We start from the raw sequence: 22,588 nt of genomic DNA, 5'->3' as shown, positions 1-22,588 counted from the left end.
AGGCCACCAGCTAAGAGGCTGAGAGCTGCACAGCTCAAGGCATTGAGTTAAAGACTTCACTGGGTGAGAGGTCACGGGTATCAGGTGAAAAGCAACTGCTATGGGCCAGCCGGTTGAGGTTGAGGAGGCGGGGCTTAAAGCGCCATTCAAAAGGCAGAGGATTAACTCTGGGAGAGCCTCCTGCAACGGCACCCTGGGATTGCATCAGCCGAGGGCCAGAGAAGGAGGGACTGAAGGCAGCAGGATAGGCGTGTTCTGCCCCAAGGCAACGCTTGTCAATTAACAGTTTCCCTTTTTTCCCTTTATTGAAATCCTCTCATTTGCTTTTTTCACTAATGATACCTTTCCTACGTAGACATTTAGACAGCAGAAAGACGAGACACTCGGCTGGTTCATGTTTCAGTCTAAATACTTGTTTGGGGAGGATTGATGGCGCGCTGCTCTCTTGAGTTGTGGATCAAGAGCCAAAATGGCCAACACTGACACCTTGCTGAAAGAATGTATGAAGGAGTGGCAGAGATTTACACCAAAATTATTTTAAGGCGTGGCAGTAACTCTGCAAGGTAAAATTACCTCCTCCCCCCATTGATAATAAACAATCCCCTCTCCCAGCAGTCATGGCATAATTGGGCCGGTGAAAACCTGGCGCCTGGGCGTGACATTTCTACCCACCGGCTGCCAGGGCTCTGAAATATTCAGCGCCCAACAGAGATCCTGCACAGGGCCTTTGGAGTGCACCATGCAATATTTGCCTGCATCTCCGTCCCTCCACCCGCTATGACAGCTCCCACTGGGGTGAGATATGTGGCAAAGCGCCACTGCTGCTAAGGTACCTGGATCTACCAGGCCAGCCAAAAGCTAGCAACATGGCCCAAAACCAGGGAGCCTCCTGGGCTCCAACCAAGAAAGATTCTGCAACCTTTTCAGATACAGCTAGATATATGGCATAGTATTACCACGCCTTGGTTTGCCCCTGCTTTTTTCATAGGGGAGGAAGACATTAAAAAGGGAAGAGCAGAAAGGTAAATCCAAGATTAAGAGGAACAATCACACCATAAGGTCAGGAATAAGATAGACAGGTTTTAACTTGAGATGTTTGAAATCCTCAATTGACTGACCATCAGAAATCAAACCCATTTTAAACCCTTTCCCACCACATCCAACAAGCCTATTCAACCACTATCAAAGACAGGTGACAGGGTTCACTTTATAAAGCCAGTCAAATGACCCTGAAAACAGTGTATTACAGCAATAACAAGGGCAGATATATAATTAACTCACTAACTATAAGCTTATTTTCCATGAAGTCACTGTGAAAAGACAGCATGCATGGCAGGCTACTTTTGGTCACAGCCAACTGGGCATTGTGCTTGTGCACCACAGGATTTGCCTTCTCTGACCTGCCCTCTAGGGGAAAACTCAGCAGCAACCTAACAACCCCATCACAAGAATAACATCACTACAAGGCCAATGTAACCATCAACATGTGACTGCAACACAAACAGAATCCCATCTTATTACAGAGCCATAAGCAGCAGAAAATACCAAAGTTAATAGATAGAAGGACCTATTTCCTGCGTTTATATTTCTCAGACAAGTGGTCCCACTGCTTTATTTAGAGATACGATCAAGAAAAGGTCAACCACCTTGAGATCAGGCCATAGAATATCACAATATAAAAGATCATATCACACACCAACATTCAAAAACAATGTTGTAGGTCAATTAAAATGACTCATGAAAACAGGAATCATTATACATAAGAACACTATGTGACTTCTTAAACATCAAAATGAACAGTTGACTTGAGGCAATTTAAATATGTGTGTTCCTGTTATTGAGGAGCCATGAAACAAAGAGAGCATGGGAACTGGACAAGTCTGCCACCCACATCTAAACACTGTTTCATTAAAACCTGCTGGTTCGTGACCAAGTATCTTTACTGTTGCCTTTAGGTTCTTTACTGTTTGAGCCCACCCTTTCACCTCGCCCCTTCTACACAAGCCCAGCCCTCCTGCTTGTAATAAAGGACATAGTGCTTCAGAGACAAAGCAAACGTTAATCTGGGTGCTGAAGGCTTCTCTGCCAAATGAAGAGCAAAGGACTCTCAAGGGAAGATCTCACATGTCACGTCTCGTGATTCAGAGGGCTGGACACCTGGCAACGTGATGCCAGCATGACTGGTTACTTTCATCTCACCTCTCCTATGTCTCCACAACTATATCCTCAAGCTTGTGCGGTGAACTGAACTCACTGCGCTGAAAATGCTGAGGTGCGCGTGATGCTTTGTTGAAGCCTGAGCAGCAGTCAAGGGGGGGAAAATCAATGGTTTGATGATGGGTTATCTAGGCCTGGACTAATGTGTTTGGAAAAGATGCCATGCATATGCCCCACAGTTTTTCAGGTGTAACAGACCAGTAGCCAATGGCTACAGAGCACACGGCAGCATACACATCGACATGATTGCGTCCAAACATGTATTTGACATGCTGTACTTGCTTTATGTTCACATCTCCTCCCTTAGTTCCTGTGCTTGACCACAGCCTGCTCAAGGAGCCTTTTGGCTATGGGAGAGGCTGTACAGACACTCCTGGTGCCCTCTGAGGAGTTGGGTTAAATGCGTTAGACACATTTTAGTTGAACGCATTCAGTACAACGGACTAGGTATCCCCCTTTCCCTAATGGATGATGTACACTACATGACCAAAAGTATGTGGACACCCCTTCAAATCTGTTGTTGATAGGTGTATAAAATCGAGCACACTGCTATGCAATCTCCACAGACAAACATTGGCAGTAGAATGGTCCGTACTGAAGAGCTCAGTGACTTTCAACATGGCCCTGAAGGATGCCACCTTTCCAACAAGTCAGTTCGTCAAATTTCTGCCCTGCTCGAGCTGCACCAGTCAATTGTAAGTGCTGTTATTGTGAAGTGGAAACGTCTAGGAGCAGCTCAGCCGAGAAGTGGTAGGCCACACAAGCTCACAAAATGGGACCACCGAGTGCTGAAGCATGTAGCGCATAAAAAACGTCTGTCCTCGGGTTGCAACACTCACTACCAAGTTCCAAAGTGCCTCAGGAAGCAACTTCAGCACAAGAACTGTTTGTTGGGAGCTTCATGAAATTGGTTTCCTTGGCTGAGCAGCCATGACAAGCCTAAGATCACCATGCGCAATGTCAAGCGTCGGCTGGAATGGTGTAAAGCTCACTGCCGTTCTCTATAGTGATGAACCAGGCTTCATCATCTGTCAGTCCAACAGACGAATCTGGGAAATCTTAACGCTACAGCATACAATGACATTCTAGACAATTCTGTGCTTCCAACTTTGTGCTAGCAGTTTGGGGAAGGCCCTTTCCTGTTTCAGCATGACAATACCCCCGTGCACAAAGCGAAGTTCATACAGAAATGGTTTGTTGAGATCGGTGTGGAAGAACTTGACTGGCCTGCACACAGCCCATATAATGCTCTCGTGGCTGAATAGAAGCAAATCCCCGCAGCAATGTTCCAACATCTAGTGGAGAAGAGTGGAGGCTGTTAGAGCAGCGAAGGGGGGACCAACATATTATTAATGCCCATGATTTTGGAATGAGATGTTCGGTAACTTTTGGTCATGAAGTGTATGTGGCGCAGCTGAGAGTCATGTCGAGACAAGGGGTTTGGTTCAATCAGTCGTCCGGATAAGCCCCTCACAGATAGGTAATGCTGGCTACCTGGCAACAGCATGGCGCTAGTTAAAACCTGTTAAAGAACGTGATGATTATGTCGATGGGAGAAATAACTTGTCTTATTGGTCTCCAAATTGTTCCATCCAAATTGATTTTATTCCGAGTAGGATAGAAGCCTAGACAAGAAATAACGTGTAATGTTTGTAGTAACCATCTGGATACAATCTACTGCTCAATGGGGAGAGTTTGCGCTGCACTTGCCACAGTAAGGAAAGTGTAGCTCGATAGTGTAGCCAATAACAAACTATGGTGACAGCTGAAGCACATTTATTGTAGATTTCACCAAAAATGTACAACTACGGCATTAACGTCTAACGTTACATAAAAAAAATATATACTCAGATAAAAACAAAATGATTTCAACTTCGGCAGGCAAGTTTCAAATTCTCGCTGAAGTTTCTAGCCATAAGCATAAACTAGGTAGCTGGGAAGGGCTCATCGGGACTGACTGAACCCAATCCGTTAGTCACTACTCGACTCTTGGCGCGCAAGAAACTTAATTAATTTGGGCACTAGGCGTGTTCCTATAGCCTCCCTTCTGACACTGCATTTTGGTGTCAGCTGCAGTAGTCAGTGAGTGCATTGTCTCTCCCTCCCTCTATCTTTATCTCCCTCTAAGGTGGAGGTCACAGTGACGGTTTTTCCACTGTCTGCTCAGGGCTTATCGCCTGTAAACTTCCACTGGGACTGTGAGATTCACTCGCACATTCCCATGACCAAAGAAGCGTTCACTCCCACAGCGAGCGAGAGCGAGTTTCTGTGGGCGTGTAAGAATGTGGGAGTATCAGTATAGCCCACAGACAAAACGGATACTCCCCCCACCTCTCTTTCCAAGCAGGGCTGACGAGAGCCATGGGGCTGACAGTTCTCCCCTGCCCTCTGCTGGTGGCTCAGTGTAACACCACCACATAGTCCTTTAACCCTTCCAGCCTAAAACTCTCTCTCCCATCACAAGAACCCATCTCCCAACTCCTGCAAGCTACAGTGGAAATGTGGTGCAGTTGCCCTGTATGGCACTTTGATCACTGGAGAAAAAAACATTCCATAAATCTAATATTACCATCTTCATTAATGTTCCTTGGGTCAACTAAGTCCTTTGAGGGGATCAATTCTAATGGGCAATGCTAAGTGCTAATGCATGGTTCATTGTAGGCTACAAAGGAGGTAGGTCCATGACACCTCTGAGACCCTCAGCCCTTTATGGGCTCCTGTGCCAGGCTAGGGCCAAGACAAATATAGCCCACGGCCATATAGGGGGGTCAGGTACGCCATGCAAAGCCAACACTCATTCAGTGACTCACACACACCGCACAGGCAGACAGGCAGGCAGCATGAACAGGAGATTACATAATAACCAGTGGATCAGAAACACAGTATCAGACCTGAACTGACACTACAAACCCAAGGCTAAACTGTACAAACCAAGGCTAAACTGCAGCTTAGACTTGAACAAAATAAGGACGGTAGCAAGTGACTGAACTGCATTTATTTGCAAGGACAGCATCTGGTGACAATGTGCTGCTGAGAGGAGAGGGGGAAATGAGAGACAGGGGAGTAGTGAACATTACACTGTATTCATTGGCAGCCAGGCGAAAGAGCTTGTGACGAACAAGACGTCTATTGTACCACTACTTTTTCACATTGACATTTTAGTCATTTATCAGACGCTGTTATCCAGAGAGACTTACAGCAGTGAGTGAATACATTTCCCTCTTTCACATGCTGAGCCTATTGATGTGTCCATCTATGTGTCTCCCAGAAGGAAGAGACTGAATATGTCTGGCATCATGTGGGGAGCAGTGTAGGGGTGGAATTGTTTCAAAGCTGTGTATGCGTGTGCGTGTCAATTTGTGTTTATGCTTGTACGTCTAAAGTATGATCGAGAGTATGATTGGAGGAGGGACAGAGTGCTCTTGTAAGGAAGCTTAAGACAGACAAACAGAGCTTTGAAAACCTGGGCTGGTTCTCCTTTGGGACCTGGGGAGTTGGATTGACGGAATTGCTGAAAGTCCAATAATGAGTCTGCTAACGTCACAGCAGAACAGTTTGTGCTTCACCAAGTTCAGCAAGAAAACCAGCCGTGTCAACACACCCACTCACTCAGCCAATAGAGAAAGAGACCCTCTTGTTGGTATTAAAATAATTAATGGATTTTTATCTCATTTGGATAAAATGACCTAGGTGTTGAGCGGCGTGTGAATGTGTCTGCATAGATTGTATGCGTGAGAATGTGTGCATATGTTTTGTGTGTGTGTCTGTGTGCATGCATGTGTGTGTGTGTGTGTGTGTCTGTGTGCGTTTGAGCAGATGCCTCGTTGTACTTACAGGGAACAGGACAATGGGGACAGTCAGGGTGACAGCGGTCAGGACAGCCAGACGGACCAGCAGGAGCATGGTGTCAAACTTATACACCTTGGTGAAGGTGTGGAGCAACTCCGCTTCCACGTTTCCTGTGTTTGGGAGAAAGAAAGAATACGAGCTTTATTAAGAGACATACCAATACAAAAGGCCGGAACTGGGTGTGAGAGAGAGATATGGTAAACATACCCTCGTAAAACTGACCATCCTACCGATCATCGACTTCGGTGATGTCATCTATAAAATAGCCTCCAACACACTACTCAACAAACTGGATGCAGTCTATCACAGTGCCATCCGTTTTGTCACCAAAGCCCCATACACTACCCATCATTGCGACCTGTACGCTCTCGTTGGTTAGCCCTCGCTTCATACTCGTCGCCAAACCCACTGGCTACAGGTTATCTACAAGTCTCTGCTAGGTAAAGCCCCGCCTCATCTCAGCTCACGGGTCACCATAGCAGCACCCACTCGTAGCACGCGCTCCAGCAAGTATATCTCACTGGTCACCCCCAAAACCAATTCCTCCTTTGGTCGTCTTTCCTTCCAGTTCTCTGCTGCCAATTACTGGAACGAACTGCAAAAATCTCTGAAGCTGGAGACTCATATCTCCCTCACTAGCTTTAAGCACCAGCTGTCAGAGCAGCTCACAGATCACTGCACATAGCCCATCTGTAAACAGCCCATCTATCTACCTACCTCATCCCCATACAGTATTTATTTATTTATCTTGCTCCTTTGCACCCCGGTATCTCTACTTGCACATTCATCTTCTGCACATCTACCATTCCAGTGTTTAATTGCTATATTGTAATTACTTCACCACCATGGCCTATTTATTGCCTTAACTCTTAACTTATCTTACCTCATTTGCACTCACTGTATATAGACTTTTTGTTTTATTTTGTTCTACTGTATTATTGACTATGTTTTGTTTATTCCATGTGTAACTCTGTGGTGTTGTCTGTGTCACACTGCTTTGCTTTATCTTGGCCAGGTCGCAGTTGTAAATGAGAACTTGTTCTCAACTAGCCTACCTGGTTAAATAGTGAAATAGGTGAAATAAAAATAAAAAACAAACATGCAATAGTTATGGTAGCTTACTAGTGTTTAAATACATACTACTGGCTCTAGTGTTTAAATACATACTACTGGCTCTAGTGTTAAAATACATACTACTGGCTCTAGTGTTTAAATACATACTACTGTCTCTAGTGTTTAAATACATACTACTGGCTCTAGTGTTTAAATACATACTACTGGCTCTAGTGTTTAAATACATACTACTGGCTCTAGTGCTTAAATACATACTACTGGCTCTAGTGTTTAAATACATACTACTGGCTCTTTTTCAAACATTTCACTCATAAAATGAACATATAACGGCAATAAAAGCAGAAACAAAGTAATTCAATTGCTGCAAATGTATCTTATTGTGCGTGTGTGTATATCTTACCATAGAAAGTGAGGTAGCCAAACAGCGCTGAGAACATGTACATGACCAGCATGGCCAGAATAGACAGGTTGGACACGTTCTGCATCTTTCTCCGGGAGCGACTGGGGAAGACGCAAGTTGAGATGTGAGTTGTATGGAGAAAATGTACCGCAGCAATTTCTATGAGCGTCTATGCAAACGTGTCTTTTGTAATTCACTTGGATGCACTTACTCTTTGAGTTCACTGTAGATGGGTAGAATTTCAGGGTGGCACACAAAGGAGAAGGCCAGGATGGGAACAGTGTAAGCAGTCTGAAATGACAGGAGAAGAGATCGTGGAATGAAACACAGGCCCAGATACACACTCACAGCAGCTATGTACATTAAGAATTGGGTTCCTCTAAACCTTGATTAATCCCATTTCTGGGACTGTTTATCAGAGGATACTGTTTCCAAAACACAGAATTATGACATGAAGCATTCCGACTCTTCACATATACACACACACACACACACACACACACGTACGCACTCACCCCCACCCACCCACATACAGTAGCTCCACACCTCACCTGAGAGTTGAACACAAAATACTTGGGCGTGCACATCTCCTCCACGTCGTCGGGGTGTGGTTCGAAGCGGACCCCTGAGGTGTGGTGGTCGTCCAGGTAGGAGGCGGGGGACATGTCAGCTCTGGAGAAGTCCATGAGGACGGTGCCGTTGTGCAGGGCGTGGGGCCCCAGGGCTGTTCCATTCATACTGTGGTTGGTATGGTACATGAAGGGCATCGGGCAGGGGAGGTTGTACTTCTTATAGATCAGCTGAGAGGTATAGAGGGGACAGAGGGGTGAGATGGGGACAGATGGGAAAATAGGGGGGAGAGGAGTCAGATGGGGACAGAGGAGTGAGATGGGGATGATTAGCAAACATAGAAATGCATTATATTACATAGGCAGTAATCCATTATATTGCAGAGCAATGAGTTCCTTCCATCCTGTAATCTTTCATTCTATCTTCAACGCTGAACGCTAAACTATGTACTTTCAGGGTTACTAACTACATAGGACGTCTCTCTGATAGCTACTATGGTATGAACCCTGTGTAAAGCAGAGTGTGACCGCAAGCACAGTTCTATTTCATTAATAATGATACAGACTGTATCAGTGTTTAATATGATACACCACTAGAGAGCAAGTGGGCCAAAGTGGAGTTTAAGATATCAAAAGAAGGCTATTGATAAACTCATCTCTAATCTCATGTACGTAACTAACCAGCTGAACGCCACACCAGGCATATTCTAAATGTAACTAAGAACTACCATGGCATGCAAATCGCCCACATTGCCTGTGAGAGCAAAGCCAGCACTGGCATAATACCCTACAAAAGGTCAGGATGACATTTAAGGAGGAGAAAGTAGGCATGATCAAGACGCCGTGTGGCAAGAATACAAAAGCAATGTAGGACGAAATGTACTATTTTGGCAACAAGTATGTTCTGTCTGCATTGAAACATGACTGGAAAAAAATAATGTCAGAGTTTATAAAAAAGCAGGAGTTGTTGCCATATTGACAGAAGGTGAAATGTAGCCATCTTAAATCACATCTGATGCTACTTTATATAATATCAACACCATCATCCATCATTGTTCAGTCATTCAGGGGGCTAAAAATGCTAAACTACCGGAGCAAGCGGAGGCAGGTTAACTTCTTTGGGGTAGGGGCCAGTATTGGGTAGCTTGGATGAAAAACGTGCCCAAATTAAGCTGCCTGCTACTCAGCCGTAAAAGCTAGAATATGCATATAATTAGTAACTTTGAATGGAAAACACTCTGAAGTATCTAAAACTGTTTGAATGATGTCTGTGAGAATAATAGAACTCATATGGCAAGCAAAAACCTGAGAAAAACTCCAACCAGGAAGTGGGAAATCTGAGGTTTGTAGTTTTTCAACTCAGCCCCCATTGAAGATACAGGGTGATATTAGTTATGTTTCACTTCCCAAGGCTTCCACTAGATGTCAACAGTATTTAGAACCTGTTTTGAGGATTCTACTCTAGAGGGGCTCATAAGGGCTCTTTGAGTGAGTGGTCTGGCAGAGTGCCACAGCCTCGGTCTGGCACGCTCATGTGAAAGGTGAAGGTGAAGTTTTATGTTAAAAACATCCTAAAGATTGATTCCATACGTAGGTTGGCATGTTTCTACGGGCTGTAACGGAACTTCTTGAACTTTTCGTAATGTTGATTACCCAATATGGCAGGTATCTTTTTGGCTGCTTTGTTGTCTAAAGGCTGTATTCAGATTATTGCATGGTTTGCTTTCTCCGTAAAGTAAAAAAAAAAAATCTGACACAGCTGTTGCATTAAGGAGAAGTTTATCTAAAGTTCCAAGTATAATAGTCATATCTTTATCAATGTTTATTATGAGTATTTCTGTAAATTGACGTGGCTCTCTGCACAATCACCGCATGTTTTAGAACAACTGAACGTAACGCGCCAATGTAAACTCAGATTTTTTAATATAAATATGAACTTTACCAAACAAAACATACATGTATTGTGTAACATGAAGTCCTATGAGTGTCATCTGATGAAGATCATCAAAGGTTAGTGATTCATTTGATCTCTATTTCTGCTTTTTGTGACTCCTCACTTTGGCTGGAAAAAATGGCTGTGTTTCTGTGTGGCTTGGTGGTGACCTAACATAATTGTTTGTGGTGCTTTCGCTGTAAATCCTTTTAAAAATCAGACACTGTGGCTGGATTAACGAGAATTTTATCTTTAAAACGGTGTAAAATACTTGTATTTTTCTGTTGTTTTGAATTTGGCGCCCTGCACTTTCACTGGCTGTTGCGGGGGGGGGTCCTAGACAGGTTAAACTTACCACTCCCAGGAAAAACACCATACAGGATAGGGAGAATCCACTGGTGTAGCCAAGGTAGCCTAGAGACAAGAGAGAGAATTAGAGAGGAACTCATGTACTATCACGCGCAAACACTCACACACATTATGTAAACAAAGTATACAAAGACTAAATCTGAAACAACCGCAACACACACATACCCACACCACTTACCCAGGTTTTTGAGTATGCAGAGAGGCAGGATGATACTGATGGACACAAACACAACCAGGTAGTTTCCGTTCATGTACCATTCACTGTAAACAACGCAGAGAACACGTCTCACACACAGAGCATCAATAGGTCCATCTATCTATCGATACACCAACCAAACTGTGTAGTGTGTTGAGCCACTTGTGTCAAATTAACTACAAATAAACTGATTTTATGAAATAGTTAACCAATGACAGACAGACAGACACCTACCCAGAGCTCTGCTCCAGTCCCATGAAGGCACGGATCACTTCTGGCAGCTCATACTTTACAATGAAGAGGTAGCTGGACATGGCTGTGTGCAAACAAACACAAATGTACATTTCAATATAGAATCATAACACTACAATGAATGCAACATTAGCTGTTCACTTACCACCAATATTTTGAAGGGTTATCGATCCAAACGCAGCCATTTTCCCCGGCCAGCCAAAAGCTCGCTCTCCCAACTTTTCATAGATGAGAGAGCCTGTTAGAACGACAATGTGCTGATGAGTGATATTCAAAGACAAAGGGAAAAAAGCAGAAAGGCAAAGACAGACAGATAGATGCTGATGAAAGACAAGACATTTCCATTAATAAAGAAATTATACATACCTCCTTCTTTTGCAGTCATTAGCAGCAAGTGAACGGAGTACAACGACAAGATGGCCACACCCAAGAGAAGGACTCTACGTTGGGATAGAAACCAGTCAGACATTAGCATTGGGCTATACCATACGGAAATGTTACGCAAACACGATGAACAACACTTGGAGAGGAATCAACTGGGTTACAAAACACCCTACATAATAACTTTCACCAGATTCCCCCCCTAGTCACTCTCACTCTGTTTTCCCCATTACCTATTTAGGGAGGTAAACTTAGCGTTAGAACTGCAGTCATATTTCACTTGGGGGGGGGGGTCCGGATGCTTTCTCTGACATTCATCTACCGCCTATTTGAGAAGACCATGTTCCAATGCCTAAAGCACATGTCAAAGACACCATCATGCCATGTCAATATATGTGCCAGCTCAGACAAAATAGTGGTAGATCAATGTGTGTCAGTGCTTGGAGACCAGACTAAACTCTGAGCTATTATATAAGTCAATAAAGCAACTTTAGAGTTATTCCGGGAGGGGATGTATGGGTTTCCTGCATCGGCTGAACATGATCAGCCTTAAATTCTTACACTTAAAGAGTTCACAAGGGGCCTTTAACCCAATCATCCAGCCTCAAATGGGCTCCAATGTTTTAAATAAATATTGAATGACTGTATCAAATGGGTGTTATGTGATACCACCTTCCAGAATGTCAGGGAAGACCAGAATAGATGGTGAGGAAGTAAGATGTCGCAACTGACATGGAGGACTGACGTTTGGGGACTCCCTGTAAACTCCTTAGGACCGGAAACAAACTGGCTGCGCCACTATAATAAACAAGTGGGTTCCTAATCTATTTTCTTGTCTCCTGTCCTTCAATCACTTTCAGGGATATGCCGAAAATGACAATGTTTTGCTTAGTGAAAGTACTCAGTCACAAAATAATTTCTTGGTAAAGCCCAGCCATATACAGAGGAAACAGGACTGAAATAAAGCATCATCATCCTGTTTTGGACATTTGACAAAACTGGTTATAGGGTTTGATTGAACATGCTGTTATGGACCGTCAACACAATCCGGGGAAGCTGGGAATGGATGGGGGGATGGAGTTCAGAGGCGGGGCTGTAACATGGTTGTTCACGCCACCTTTGCATGCATGCTGGGGATGGCATGTCACAAGAAGGTCCCGACTTCGAGCCAAAGTCAGTGTCTGTCTATTCCCAAATACATACCCCACCACTCACCCTGTTGCCAAACCCCACTTGCTATACCAAGGACTCTGAAGTTATTCAGTCCTATCAGTAACACTATACGATGCAGACAGATTTGTTTACTTTATTAGCTGGTGCTTTAATCACTTGACTGTTGCAGAAACCAAACATTGACCCCGTTCCACATTGTCTCTATGGCAGAAGTTAACACACACTTACACAAAAAGCACAATGCCAGTGTTGGCCATGGCGTAGGAGAGACCCAGGATGCCGCTGCCCATGATCGCATTACTCAGGTTGAAGACCGACATACCAAAGGAGGTATGTCCTGGGTGCTGAGAGAGAGAAAGGTAGAGAGAGAGGGTAAGAGAGAGACTACCATGACTTCAACTGATCGTAAACAAGAACATTTCTCACGCGCGCGCACACACACACACACAAACACACACACAAACGTAACTACCAGTTCCTACAAAAGGGTTCCTCGGAATGAAGGTTTGAATAAAAGCAGACAGCTTTTGAGGAAATGGTCAAGGTTGTTGTTAAGAGATAGTGTCCATGAGCAAGAGCAAACATGCATGTGTTGTCATCGATAGCTGATCATCAGTCTTCTTACGTATTCTTCTTGATACTCCTCGTACTTCTTCTTCTTCATAATCCCATTAGTGAGAAACTTGTGGCTCTCTGCGTCTCCATCCTCATCCAGGAAGTGACTGCAGATGTACAATCATTGAATCAATCTCTAGTTTAAAATACTTCTTTATGACTAGTTTATGACAGCCTTGTTAGGACTTTATGAGAGGTTACAGGGTCAGTTAGGCTAGTTCCAGCTTCTATTTAGTTTCTTTTTTTGCTTGATGGATGAAATGAGATTACAGTGTAGCTAATCTGTTGGCGGTTAACAGTGAAGCTATGAGCCGAGAGATTCTCCTAACCAGTGTATTGAAAAGCATTGTGTACATTAGACAATGATAGGTAGGAGACAAGAAATTTAAGGTAAAGAACAATTTCTGTACAGTTTGGCAAAGAACACATTCTTGTTGCCACAACTAAGGCAATGCACTTTATTTCCAGTTTTTTTCTGTAGAAAGTCTCAGATAAAATAATTGATACAGTATTGAACCACACCTGTTGATGGTGGCCTTCTCTGAGTCGATGGGCTCTGTGAAGCGGTCGTCCAAACTGTCTGTGCTGTCATCGTCTGCCTCCGTGCAGACTTTCTTCAGCTCCATGCGGTCCATGGTTACGGCTATAGTGGTGCGGGGCTGGGGAAGGGGTCACGGTCCAAAGCAGAGCAGCTGTACTTGGTAGATTGGCGTGCTTTAGCTCAGCCTTACACTATAGGGCAAATACCTGCAGAAAACGGCAAAGGGAGAGATAGTAAATATACAGAGAGCTGCTGATGTGGCAGGAAGCCCTTATAACCAGCAAACATACAACAAATCATTCAATGTTGTCTAAACGTTGACTAAAAGTTCTGGGCCTCAACTAGCCATATTTTCTTTGTAATTACACTTTGACTAGCCCTCTATAAAGTGACAATATCCCTAATAAGATACAAAGTAGTACATGTCCAGTCAAAAAGGTCATGGCCACAAGTTCTCTGATTTGACTGTGTAATCTGTCAACAATGAGCTAGTTACTGTTAATGTTACGAAGATGCATTCAATGAGTCGTATCTGACTGGCCAGAACTCTAGGGCCTTGACAAAACACTTCAAGGGGAAGAAAAGGTGTCATTCTACACACACCCTTCTGTGTCACATTCCCCTGAACCCGCAGCAGCATTTTATCTCCCCATTCAGTATGCTTTAACTATGGCGTCTTTCAATATCACAATGTTCCTGTCACGCATTGGAATCTTGACGTTCCGTGCTGACTGGTTTTGGATACCTTTTGTACTCTGCTATACACTGAGAGTTAACAAAATGGCCTCTAACTGTATTAAGTTCAAACAGATTTTGTAGTCGACGTAGATAAGTAATTGTAGAATTTTTTGCTTGACAGACTGTAAAATCCCATATCAATTGTGACCTCAATTTTACATATCTATTTTTAGAGATTAGCACACATTATTTTCCCTAAAAGAACCCCTAAGTAACCCTTTCAGACACAAGTCCATGTTCTATTGCTGCTGTGCAGTTTCCTTTATGATACCATAACCACATTCATTTCAGGCGGGTTAAAGCAAGTCTCAACATTATGTCAAAAACACGCCTGAACCCTAAATTCAGGTCAAAGAGGTCGGCTAATGAGGCCTTGAGGCAGGCAAGTTTCCAACCAAATGTTCCTAACCTCTGGGAGAGCAAGCTACAAAGGCCTGTCTGTCTTGCTGTCCACTGTAAACCCAATTCAATTGAACGCACCGAGTGCACTGAAGTAGCGGGCCAGCAGGAGGCATGTGTTCATATTTCCATTCTATTGAACATTTGATTGCTGCTATTACGTAACAACAAGATGAGGCAATGGGCAGCGCACACAGAGTTCTGCTAAATGATTTTAACAGCCAATTACCCACAGTGCTGTTCTTCCCATACAAAGGCTTCTTTGACAGGAATGGGTAAAAACAGACGAGCAGCCAGGTTCCCAAAAGTGGCACCCTGCTCCCTCCCCTGTCCTACCGACCAACACCCCAGGAAAAACACAACGGCGAAACACATCAAAACCCTCGTAACAAACATGGATGTCCAACGCTGTGACAAAGCCATAAACAAACAGCTATGGAACGTAACCTCATCCACCAATCCAAGTCCATGAATTAACATTTCAGTGCTGCCCATCAAAAAACAAGCATTGTAAAAACTCTTCGAAATGAAGTTTTAGTGCTAGAAAATATATTTCAGTCACATGCAATTTCAACTCTGGCTATTTAAACTCTTGCCCCAGCCATTGAAAGGCGTTGATGAAACTGGGCCAAGTATAAAATCCATCATCCTCACATGATCGTCAAAGCGCGCCACGTTTACAGTCAATAAGCCATTACGTAAGTGAGCCTATGCACAGTAGGTCCTCCATGTTGTACCCAGTCAGGACAGAGATCCATGGCTTTCAGGACTGAAACAGGTCATGTAAGGAGTTCCATGTTTCCCTTTAACTCCATGCTGTGGAGAAGTCATAGACAGACTGAACCTGTATCTTACCACACACACCTCTTTTGTTGTGACTGCTGTCACCTACCCTGTATGGAAACGCATAGCCAAGCCAATCATTAGCTGTTTGCGAAGCATTTTTCTACATACCTAGTTTTGCCTGGCTTGTCTACTCTGCACCGTTCTGGTTTGATCGCATTCTAGTTCCTGCTGTGCCTGGACCAGCTGCGTTACTGGAACTGCTGTGTGTCCTAGTACATTTCCCATGTCACCTCTAGATAGACAGATTCTTTATGACTAGTTTATGACAGCCTTGTTAGGACTTTATGAGAGGTTACAGGGTCAGTTAGGCTAGTTCCAACTTCTATTTATTTTCTTTTTTTGGTTGATGGATGAAATGAGATTACAGTGTAGCTAATCTGTTGGCGGTTAACAGTGAAGCTATGAGCCGAGAGATTCTCCTAACCAGTGTATTGAAAAGCATTGTGTACATTAGACAATGATAGGTAGGAGACAAGAAATTTAAGGTAAAGAACAATTTTTCTACATACCTAGTTTTGCCTGGCTTGTCTACTCTGCACCGTTCTGGTTTGATCGCATTCTAGTTCCTGCTGTGCCTGGACCAGCTGCGTTCCTGGAACTGCTGTGTGTCCTAGTACATTTCCCATGTCACCTCTAGATAGACAGATTGACTGGTAGGCCTATATCTTCGTATTGGTAGATATTTGTATATTTGATCAAAAGTGTGCATTGCATACAAATTACAATCAATCAAGCATTGTCCCAACTGTACACCTCCCCAGTGTGCTACCCTCGAGGAAATAAGAAGGAACCTGCTCAACCAGACTTCACCCCTCCACCCAGGCAGCTAAGCACTCCACTGCTCCCCGTGCATATACCTTGTGTTATGCTATGACTAAGCTACCTATAGCCACAGACCCAGCCCCAGCAAAATCCTTCAACCATTGCCTTTCATGCACATCTGAAATGTATGCTTTACTCACTGTAGTTAAAACCACTGCTACTTTTGCATATGATTGTTTGAAACGCATTTTATATTGAATAACAACAACTGAGTGAATGTGATTTAAAGTTGTCACAGTGTGTCTGTGTGTGCATTTGCTGTTTGATAAAACCAATGTGATAAATGCATGCAAGTAGAGACGTAGGATTTTAATTTGAGCCTAGATTTTGTTACAGCAGGAAAATAATCCTGCAGCAACAGGGAATGTGAATTATTACATGGATTATAATTAATGGACATTTTGTGTAAGGGTTGATACATTTTTCGTTAGGGCAAGTTAAGTCAGACATTTTAAAGTGAAAATCACAAACTTTAGAAGCCTTTTCAAAACCTCACACACACTGAAAGTTTGCATGTCCTGCTGTTAAGGAAGATTCCTGCAACAACAGGATGATCAAATTAAGATACGGCATCTGTATGCCAAATCGTTTATTGCATTATAAAACACAATATTTGATACCAAGCCTTGTACATTGTGCAAATAAAGAACCTTCTTGAAAATGACTAACGCCTAAATCTAATGTAGTGTGCTTGCATACAACAAGGATACAACACTTTTAATAGAAAAGTCAGCTCTGTGACACAACAAACACTAATCAAAACATGAGATTCTTCTAATCCAATTTGCCAACAGCGTGACATCAATCAACTGAATGGGAAAAACATGAACTTCATTAGTTTTATATATACAGAAGTAGCAGAAAAGGAGTCTGCAACTTACATAACACTCAACTCCAAGTTTAAGGACACAATAAAAGTACAGTACCAGAGGATCCCATTCTTACTGGAGGTACACAACACATCATTAGCTCAAAGATTAGCTCTGTCTAACTCAAACTACCACTCAAGTTATGCAAGTCCCACTTCAGCAGTGGCTTGGTTCTCTCAATAACCCAACACAACATCTAATAAACCCATAAACAAATGCTCAAAGGAAACCAACTGAATACTTCAACCAATGAAATACCTCCCACAATCTCAAAAGCTCAAAACAAACTAATTCAGCTAGGTGCATCTACAGTTTCTCAAGAAAACTGTGGAAAATTCTCCACTTTTCAATACAAGATTTTATTTTCTCAGCAGTTTCAATTTAGTGGCTATTTGAATCACAAACTTAGACCAAGGTAGCTAAAGTTCCCTGACATGGGAAGCAGATAAATCACGTGAAAAAGGAGACATACTCACTCATTCAGAGCTGACAGAGAGAGGTTCCAAAGTGTTGTTTTGTCTTTGTTTGGGGGGAGAATGAGGACAGTGCTAGTGAGCAGCCAGGAGAGGCTTTTTGTAACCCAGGTGAGAGGATGGCTTTTAAAGAGCAGGGGAAGGACCCACCCTGGCCAATCACACCAGGAGCCTGAAGCCAACCCCCCCCCCTCAATGAAAAAGGGCAAGAGAGAGAAAGGCAGAGAGAGAGAATGAATCAGGAGAAGAAAGGGAGGGGTTAGAGAGAGGGGGACAGTACACAGACATCCTGAAAAGCTCAGCCAAGATTGCACAGTGAGCGTTGTTGCAGCAACTGCTGTTTGTTCTGTGTTGGCCCGCCGAGCACACACCCCAGGTGGTCATCCCTGGGTGCAAACGGTACCATCCTCATGCTGCGGTCACTGTCCTACCCTGTCCTGCCCTCAACCACACACACCTCCCTTCCCACTACCCCTACTACCAAGGGTTGACTCAGCGTGCCGTTAAGCATTCAGAGCCTGCCAGTGACAACTGGAATCCACCGGGGAGGCTGTGACACTGCCCGTCAATCAGGGGCCGCACCTCAGTGTGCCGCTGAGTGCAAGGTCTCACTCCGCTGAAGGATGGGGTCTTAACAGCCCAACTTTGTAACCCCCCTCACACACACCCATTATACACAGAGAAACTTCAAATCAGACACATGAAATGCTTCTTTTGAGTCCACAACCAACCTCCACATTTTCTGAAATAAAATAAATATTACTGAAAGTATTGTCTGGTCCACACCCATTACAGCAGAGAGTATTGTCTGGTCCACGCCTGTTACAGCAGAGAGTATTGTCTGGTTCACACATGTTACAGCAGAGAGTACTGTCTGGTCCACGCCTGTTACAGCAAAGAGTACGGTCTGGTCCACGCCTGTTACAGCAAAGAGTACGGTCTGGTCCACGCCTGTTACAGCAAAGAGTATTGTCTGGTCCACACCCGTTACAGCAGAGAGTATAGTCTGGTCCACACCTGTTACAGCAGAGAGTATTGTCTGGTCCACACCTGTTACAGCAGAGAGTATGGTCTGGTCCACACCTGTTACAGCAGAGAGTATTGTCTGGTCCACACCTGTTACAGCAGAGAGTATTGTCTGGTCCACACAAGACATCTGCAGAAACATAGCAGTACAGTCACATAACATCACTCACACATACAGATCTAAAATCTCCCCAGAATAACCTAAATAGCATGTTGTATATTCACATGTAGTATTTGTAATTAGTTACAAGATAAGAGACGTGGACAGAGTAGGATCTGGCCAGTAGATGCCCTATAGTGGGGTTATTTCTGCAGCAGGAGACCCACAGATTGGGTCAACAGCAGCTGGTAAACAGGGGTTGTCAATTACAGGTCAAGGGGCCCCCTGACCTCTCTTATCTTCCAAAACAAAAACACCAAACCAGTCCACTGGCACCAGCAGGTAACTGGAACAGCTGAAACACCATGTCACCACAATACTACAGGCATTTCTAATAGGGTGAATACAGGGTCCTGTCCTAAGAAAGACGCATGCACACCCACAAACTGTGCACAGCACTCAAGTCACCAGACTCTTACCAGCGCAGTCGTCCAGCTAGCCTCATTCCAGCAGCCTCCACAGCTCTCTAACCAATTATAAAAAGCAGGAATTTTAAAGCAACCAAAATAAGTTGGTACCTCAGACGCCATGTGACTTGCTGCAAATATCTCCGGTAGGCGGTGAATGATTGGCCAGATGACATATCACCAGGACGGTAATGGAAAGTCACGCTTTTGTTGCGTCAAATAAACCAACATCTCTTTCTGTCCAACATCAACATTGCTGGAAGAATGTCTGGGCCCTAACATCATAACAGTTTCGAATGTGTTTCTCAACACATTTTGAGCTTAGCTGTGTAACTTAGCCTGTGCACTATCAGGTGTGTAACACTGGCATTCAAAAACAAATAGGATATAACACTCCTTCTGGTAATCCCTCAAATGCTGAAAGGTCAATAAGGAATGAATGAATACAGTGCAAGAGATACACCAGCCCTTCCACACCCTAGCTACGAATACAACAGGTGTAGACCTTACTGTGAAATGCTTACTTACAAGCCCTTAACCAACAATGCAGTTTTAAGAAAAATAGGAGTTAAGAAAAGATTGACTAAATAAACAAAAGTTTAAAAAAACAAAACAATAAAAACAAAAACAAGGCTACATACAGGGGGTACCGGTACCAAGTCAATGTGGGGGGCAAGAGGTTAATCAAGGTAATTAAGGTAATATGCACATGTAGGTAGGGGTAAAGTGACTATGCATTGAAAATAAGCAGCGAGTAGAGTAAAAAAAGAAGAGGGGTCAATACAAACAGTCCGGGTACAACATGACATCAAAATGACTCAGGCTACAGTGATCAGCTGACCACCTCAGGGTAGTTTAGGAGAAAGTCAAGGGTATCCTATCTATGAAGCAGCGCCAAGTAGAGACACATCGGTTCCCATTTTTACTGTATGACTCTGCCAGGGATTACATTGATATCCATACAATGTTTAGTAATTACTATTATCATTACCTATTAAAAGTGTCCTAACCACCCTGTCAGTCAAGTTGATACCCACAAATAAACTATTTAGATGTTGCCTGCACATGCAAGTTAATTATGAGTGGCATGTACATCTCTTTCTCTCTCAGAGACGTGACACATTCCACATGTCCACTCTCCGAGGCTCCCTGCCACAATTTCAGCTCCACCATAAATGCCTGGGTGTTATGGGAGCCCAGTTCAAGATGGGGTCGACTCGTGTATCCTACTTTGAGATGCGCTCGATCCACTGCTTATCTACACTAGCTAGTTACTATTATTGGTTGTGTGAGTCCTTGTATCCTTCTGTACAACTAGTAAAGCTTTGAATGTCGGCCACTGACCAGTTTTAAACCCAATGTTGAAATTGGGTGTCGCTTCTCCCCATTCAACTCGCGAGAATGGTTTCTGAATACCAGGAACTCAAATTTGCAAATGCAGCATTTAGCTATTGACATAGAAAAGGTTGCTTCATAACACTGCTGCTATTCACCTGTCCGGTATCAGTAAATACCAGGTGGTAATACTCTCTATTCTCAGCTCTCTCTCTCCATCCAAAAACTTGCAAGGTGTTTGGTTAGGCCTTTGCCAATATCATCTAACAAGTAGGTGTGTTCGCTAGCATTCCCACAGGTCAGAGCATGTGAGCTGGCGTCTATGGAGATGAACATGTGGGTTGAGGGTAAGCTCCAAAACATGCAAATATTTCATGAGCATCTCCATACAGATTGAATACAGCTAAATAGTGCATTTGTTAGCCTTGATGTCCACGTTAGCCAACAGTGCTGAGGTTTTGCTTCTACACTAGAAGCTAAAACTGGTTCTTCGGCTGTCCACATAGGAGAACCCTTTGGAAAACAATTTTTGGTTCCAGGTAGAACCCTTTCTACAGAGGGTTCTACCTGAAACCAAAAAGGGTTATCCTTTGGAGACAGCCGAACAACAATTTTTCCTAAGGGTGTAGAGTACTAACTAGCCTACAACGCAAGCATTATGCAAGTTGAACCTGAGCATAAAAATAGCCATGCAAGTTAGCCTGGACGACACAGGTGACTCGAGCACAAAAGGTAGCTTTAAGAACCAAATTAGCATTGAGAGCACAAGTTATCTTAAAGAACACATGTTAGCATTAAGCACACGTTATCCAAAAGAACACAAGTTAGCATTGAGAGAGCAAGATGGCCTCAAGAACACAGGTTCGCCTTGAGAACACAGGGTTGGATTCATCTGCGGGATTTGACTGAGAGCATAGCTAGACTGGAGTAAGGGAGAAATTATCTGATAGAGCCTGAGAGACTCCCATCAGGCCAAAGTCCACATAGTAACAGAGCTAAATATAAGCCATTCCCCAGAACCTCACATCTCTACACTAGCTGTGACATGACTGCCATGCTTTTACTACTTCATGCAACACTTACACCTGAATCCATCAAACCGTTACAGTTGAACTGTTCGAGAGAACATCTGGTTTAGTCTAAAAGATCTTGGCATCCCATGTGAAAGTATTAATATTGTTCAAATTCAATCTCTCAGTGAAAACTGCTAAGTATGAAACACACGAGAATCTGACTGCCGATTGGGTACTTATCACAGTAGGAGGCCGATCCTTCTCTTGCTAGAACAAAATACGTACCTTCTGTGTACTTGTAGAATCACAATGGCCGGCGGTGGCCAACAACTTGACTTTGAGCCAATCAAAGAGCACAAACCTCCACGTGGTGGAGCCGACAGGAGTGACAATAAGAAGGAAAAAAGAGAGCTGATCCATCCTTTTCATCAGAATTGTTCTACCCAAAACAATAAAGCTGCATAAAAAAAATAGAAAATCTAGAGCAAGTATTTACATATTGTATGTCTAGCTAAGGAGTTGTGTGATTTTTTGGCAGGTTTGATAAATGTTCACTAGATTATTAGTTAGCTAGCTAGCTGGCTAACGTTGGCTCGCTAAGTGAGCAAGGCAGTTACACACACTGCATATGAAACAAATAGGGTGGTAAGTGCAGCACAATACACACAACATTATCCAAGCATGCTACCTAGCCACTGTAGCTAGAAACATTATGATTAAATCACAAGGGATAGCTGCTGAGAGTCAATGCAGTATGTTTACTTTACCTAGCTAGCACATCAGAACCCTAGCTAGCAAATCATGCTAACATTAGCCAGCTAGCTAAAACTGTATATGGGCGGTATGCGATTATGGAGAGTAAATAAAACAATGTTTTGTCATCTTGCTAGCTAGTTATCTAGCTGTGGCCATCTGGCTAGTATCAACAAGG

The 22,588-nt window shown here is 43.5% G+C and overlaps 1 protein-coding gene across 3 annotated transcripts in view; it reads right to left on the bottom strand.

Moving 5' to 3' along the window:
* LOC135515755 (sodium-coupled neutral amino acid transporter 4-like) overlaps positions 1–22,588 on the bottom strand; it is a 32,683-nt gene that overhangs the window by 5,075 nt on the left and 5,020 nt on the right. The window contains exons 1-13 of one of the 3 annotated variants that reach the window (XM_064939463.1): positions 17,720–17,837; positions 13,551–13,775; positions 13,039–13,135; positions 12,642–12,757; positions 11,226–11,299; positions 11,005–11,097; positions 10,842–10,923; positions 10,590–10,672; positions 10,398–10,456; positions 8,092–8,340; positions 7,752–7,831; positions 7,541–7,641; positions 6,052–6,176 (exon numbers count right to left, since the gene is read on the bottom strand). In XM_064939463.1, coding sequence (XP_064795535.1) covers positions 6,052–6,176; positions 7,541–7,641; positions 7,752–7,831; positions 8,092–8,340; positions 10,398–10,456; positions 10,590–10,672; positions 10,842–10,923; positions 11,005–11,097; positions 11,226–11,299; positions 12,642–12,757; positions 13,039–13,135; positions 13,551–13,663 — 1,272 coding nt within the window. In that variant the 5' untranslated portion in view covers positions 13,664–13,775; positions 17,720–17,837. Of the gene's footprint in view, positions 1–6,051; positions 6,177–7,540; positions 7,642–7,751; positions 7,832–8,091; positions 8,341–10,397; positions 10,457–10,589; positions 10,673–10,841; positions 10,924–11,004; positions 11,098–11,225; positions 11,300–12,641; positions 12,758–13,038; positions 13,136–13,550; positions 13,776–15,360; positions 15,382–17,719; positions 17,838–22,588 lie in introns of those variants that run through there. The other 2 variants (XM_064939465.1, XM_064939464.1) reach the window with 2 other exon arrangements.

Source organism: Oncorhynchus masou, chromosome 27 (assembly GCF_036934945.1).
Source record: "Oncorhynchus masou masou isolate Uvic2021 chromosome 27, UVic_Omas_1.1, whole genome shotgun sequence".
Classification (NCBI taxonomy): domain Eukaryota; kingdom Metazoa; phylum Chordata; class Actinopteri; order Salmoniformes; family Salmonidae; genus Oncorhynchus; species Oncorhynchus masou.
This window is presented reverse-complemented; position numbering and strand designations above follow the sequence as displayed.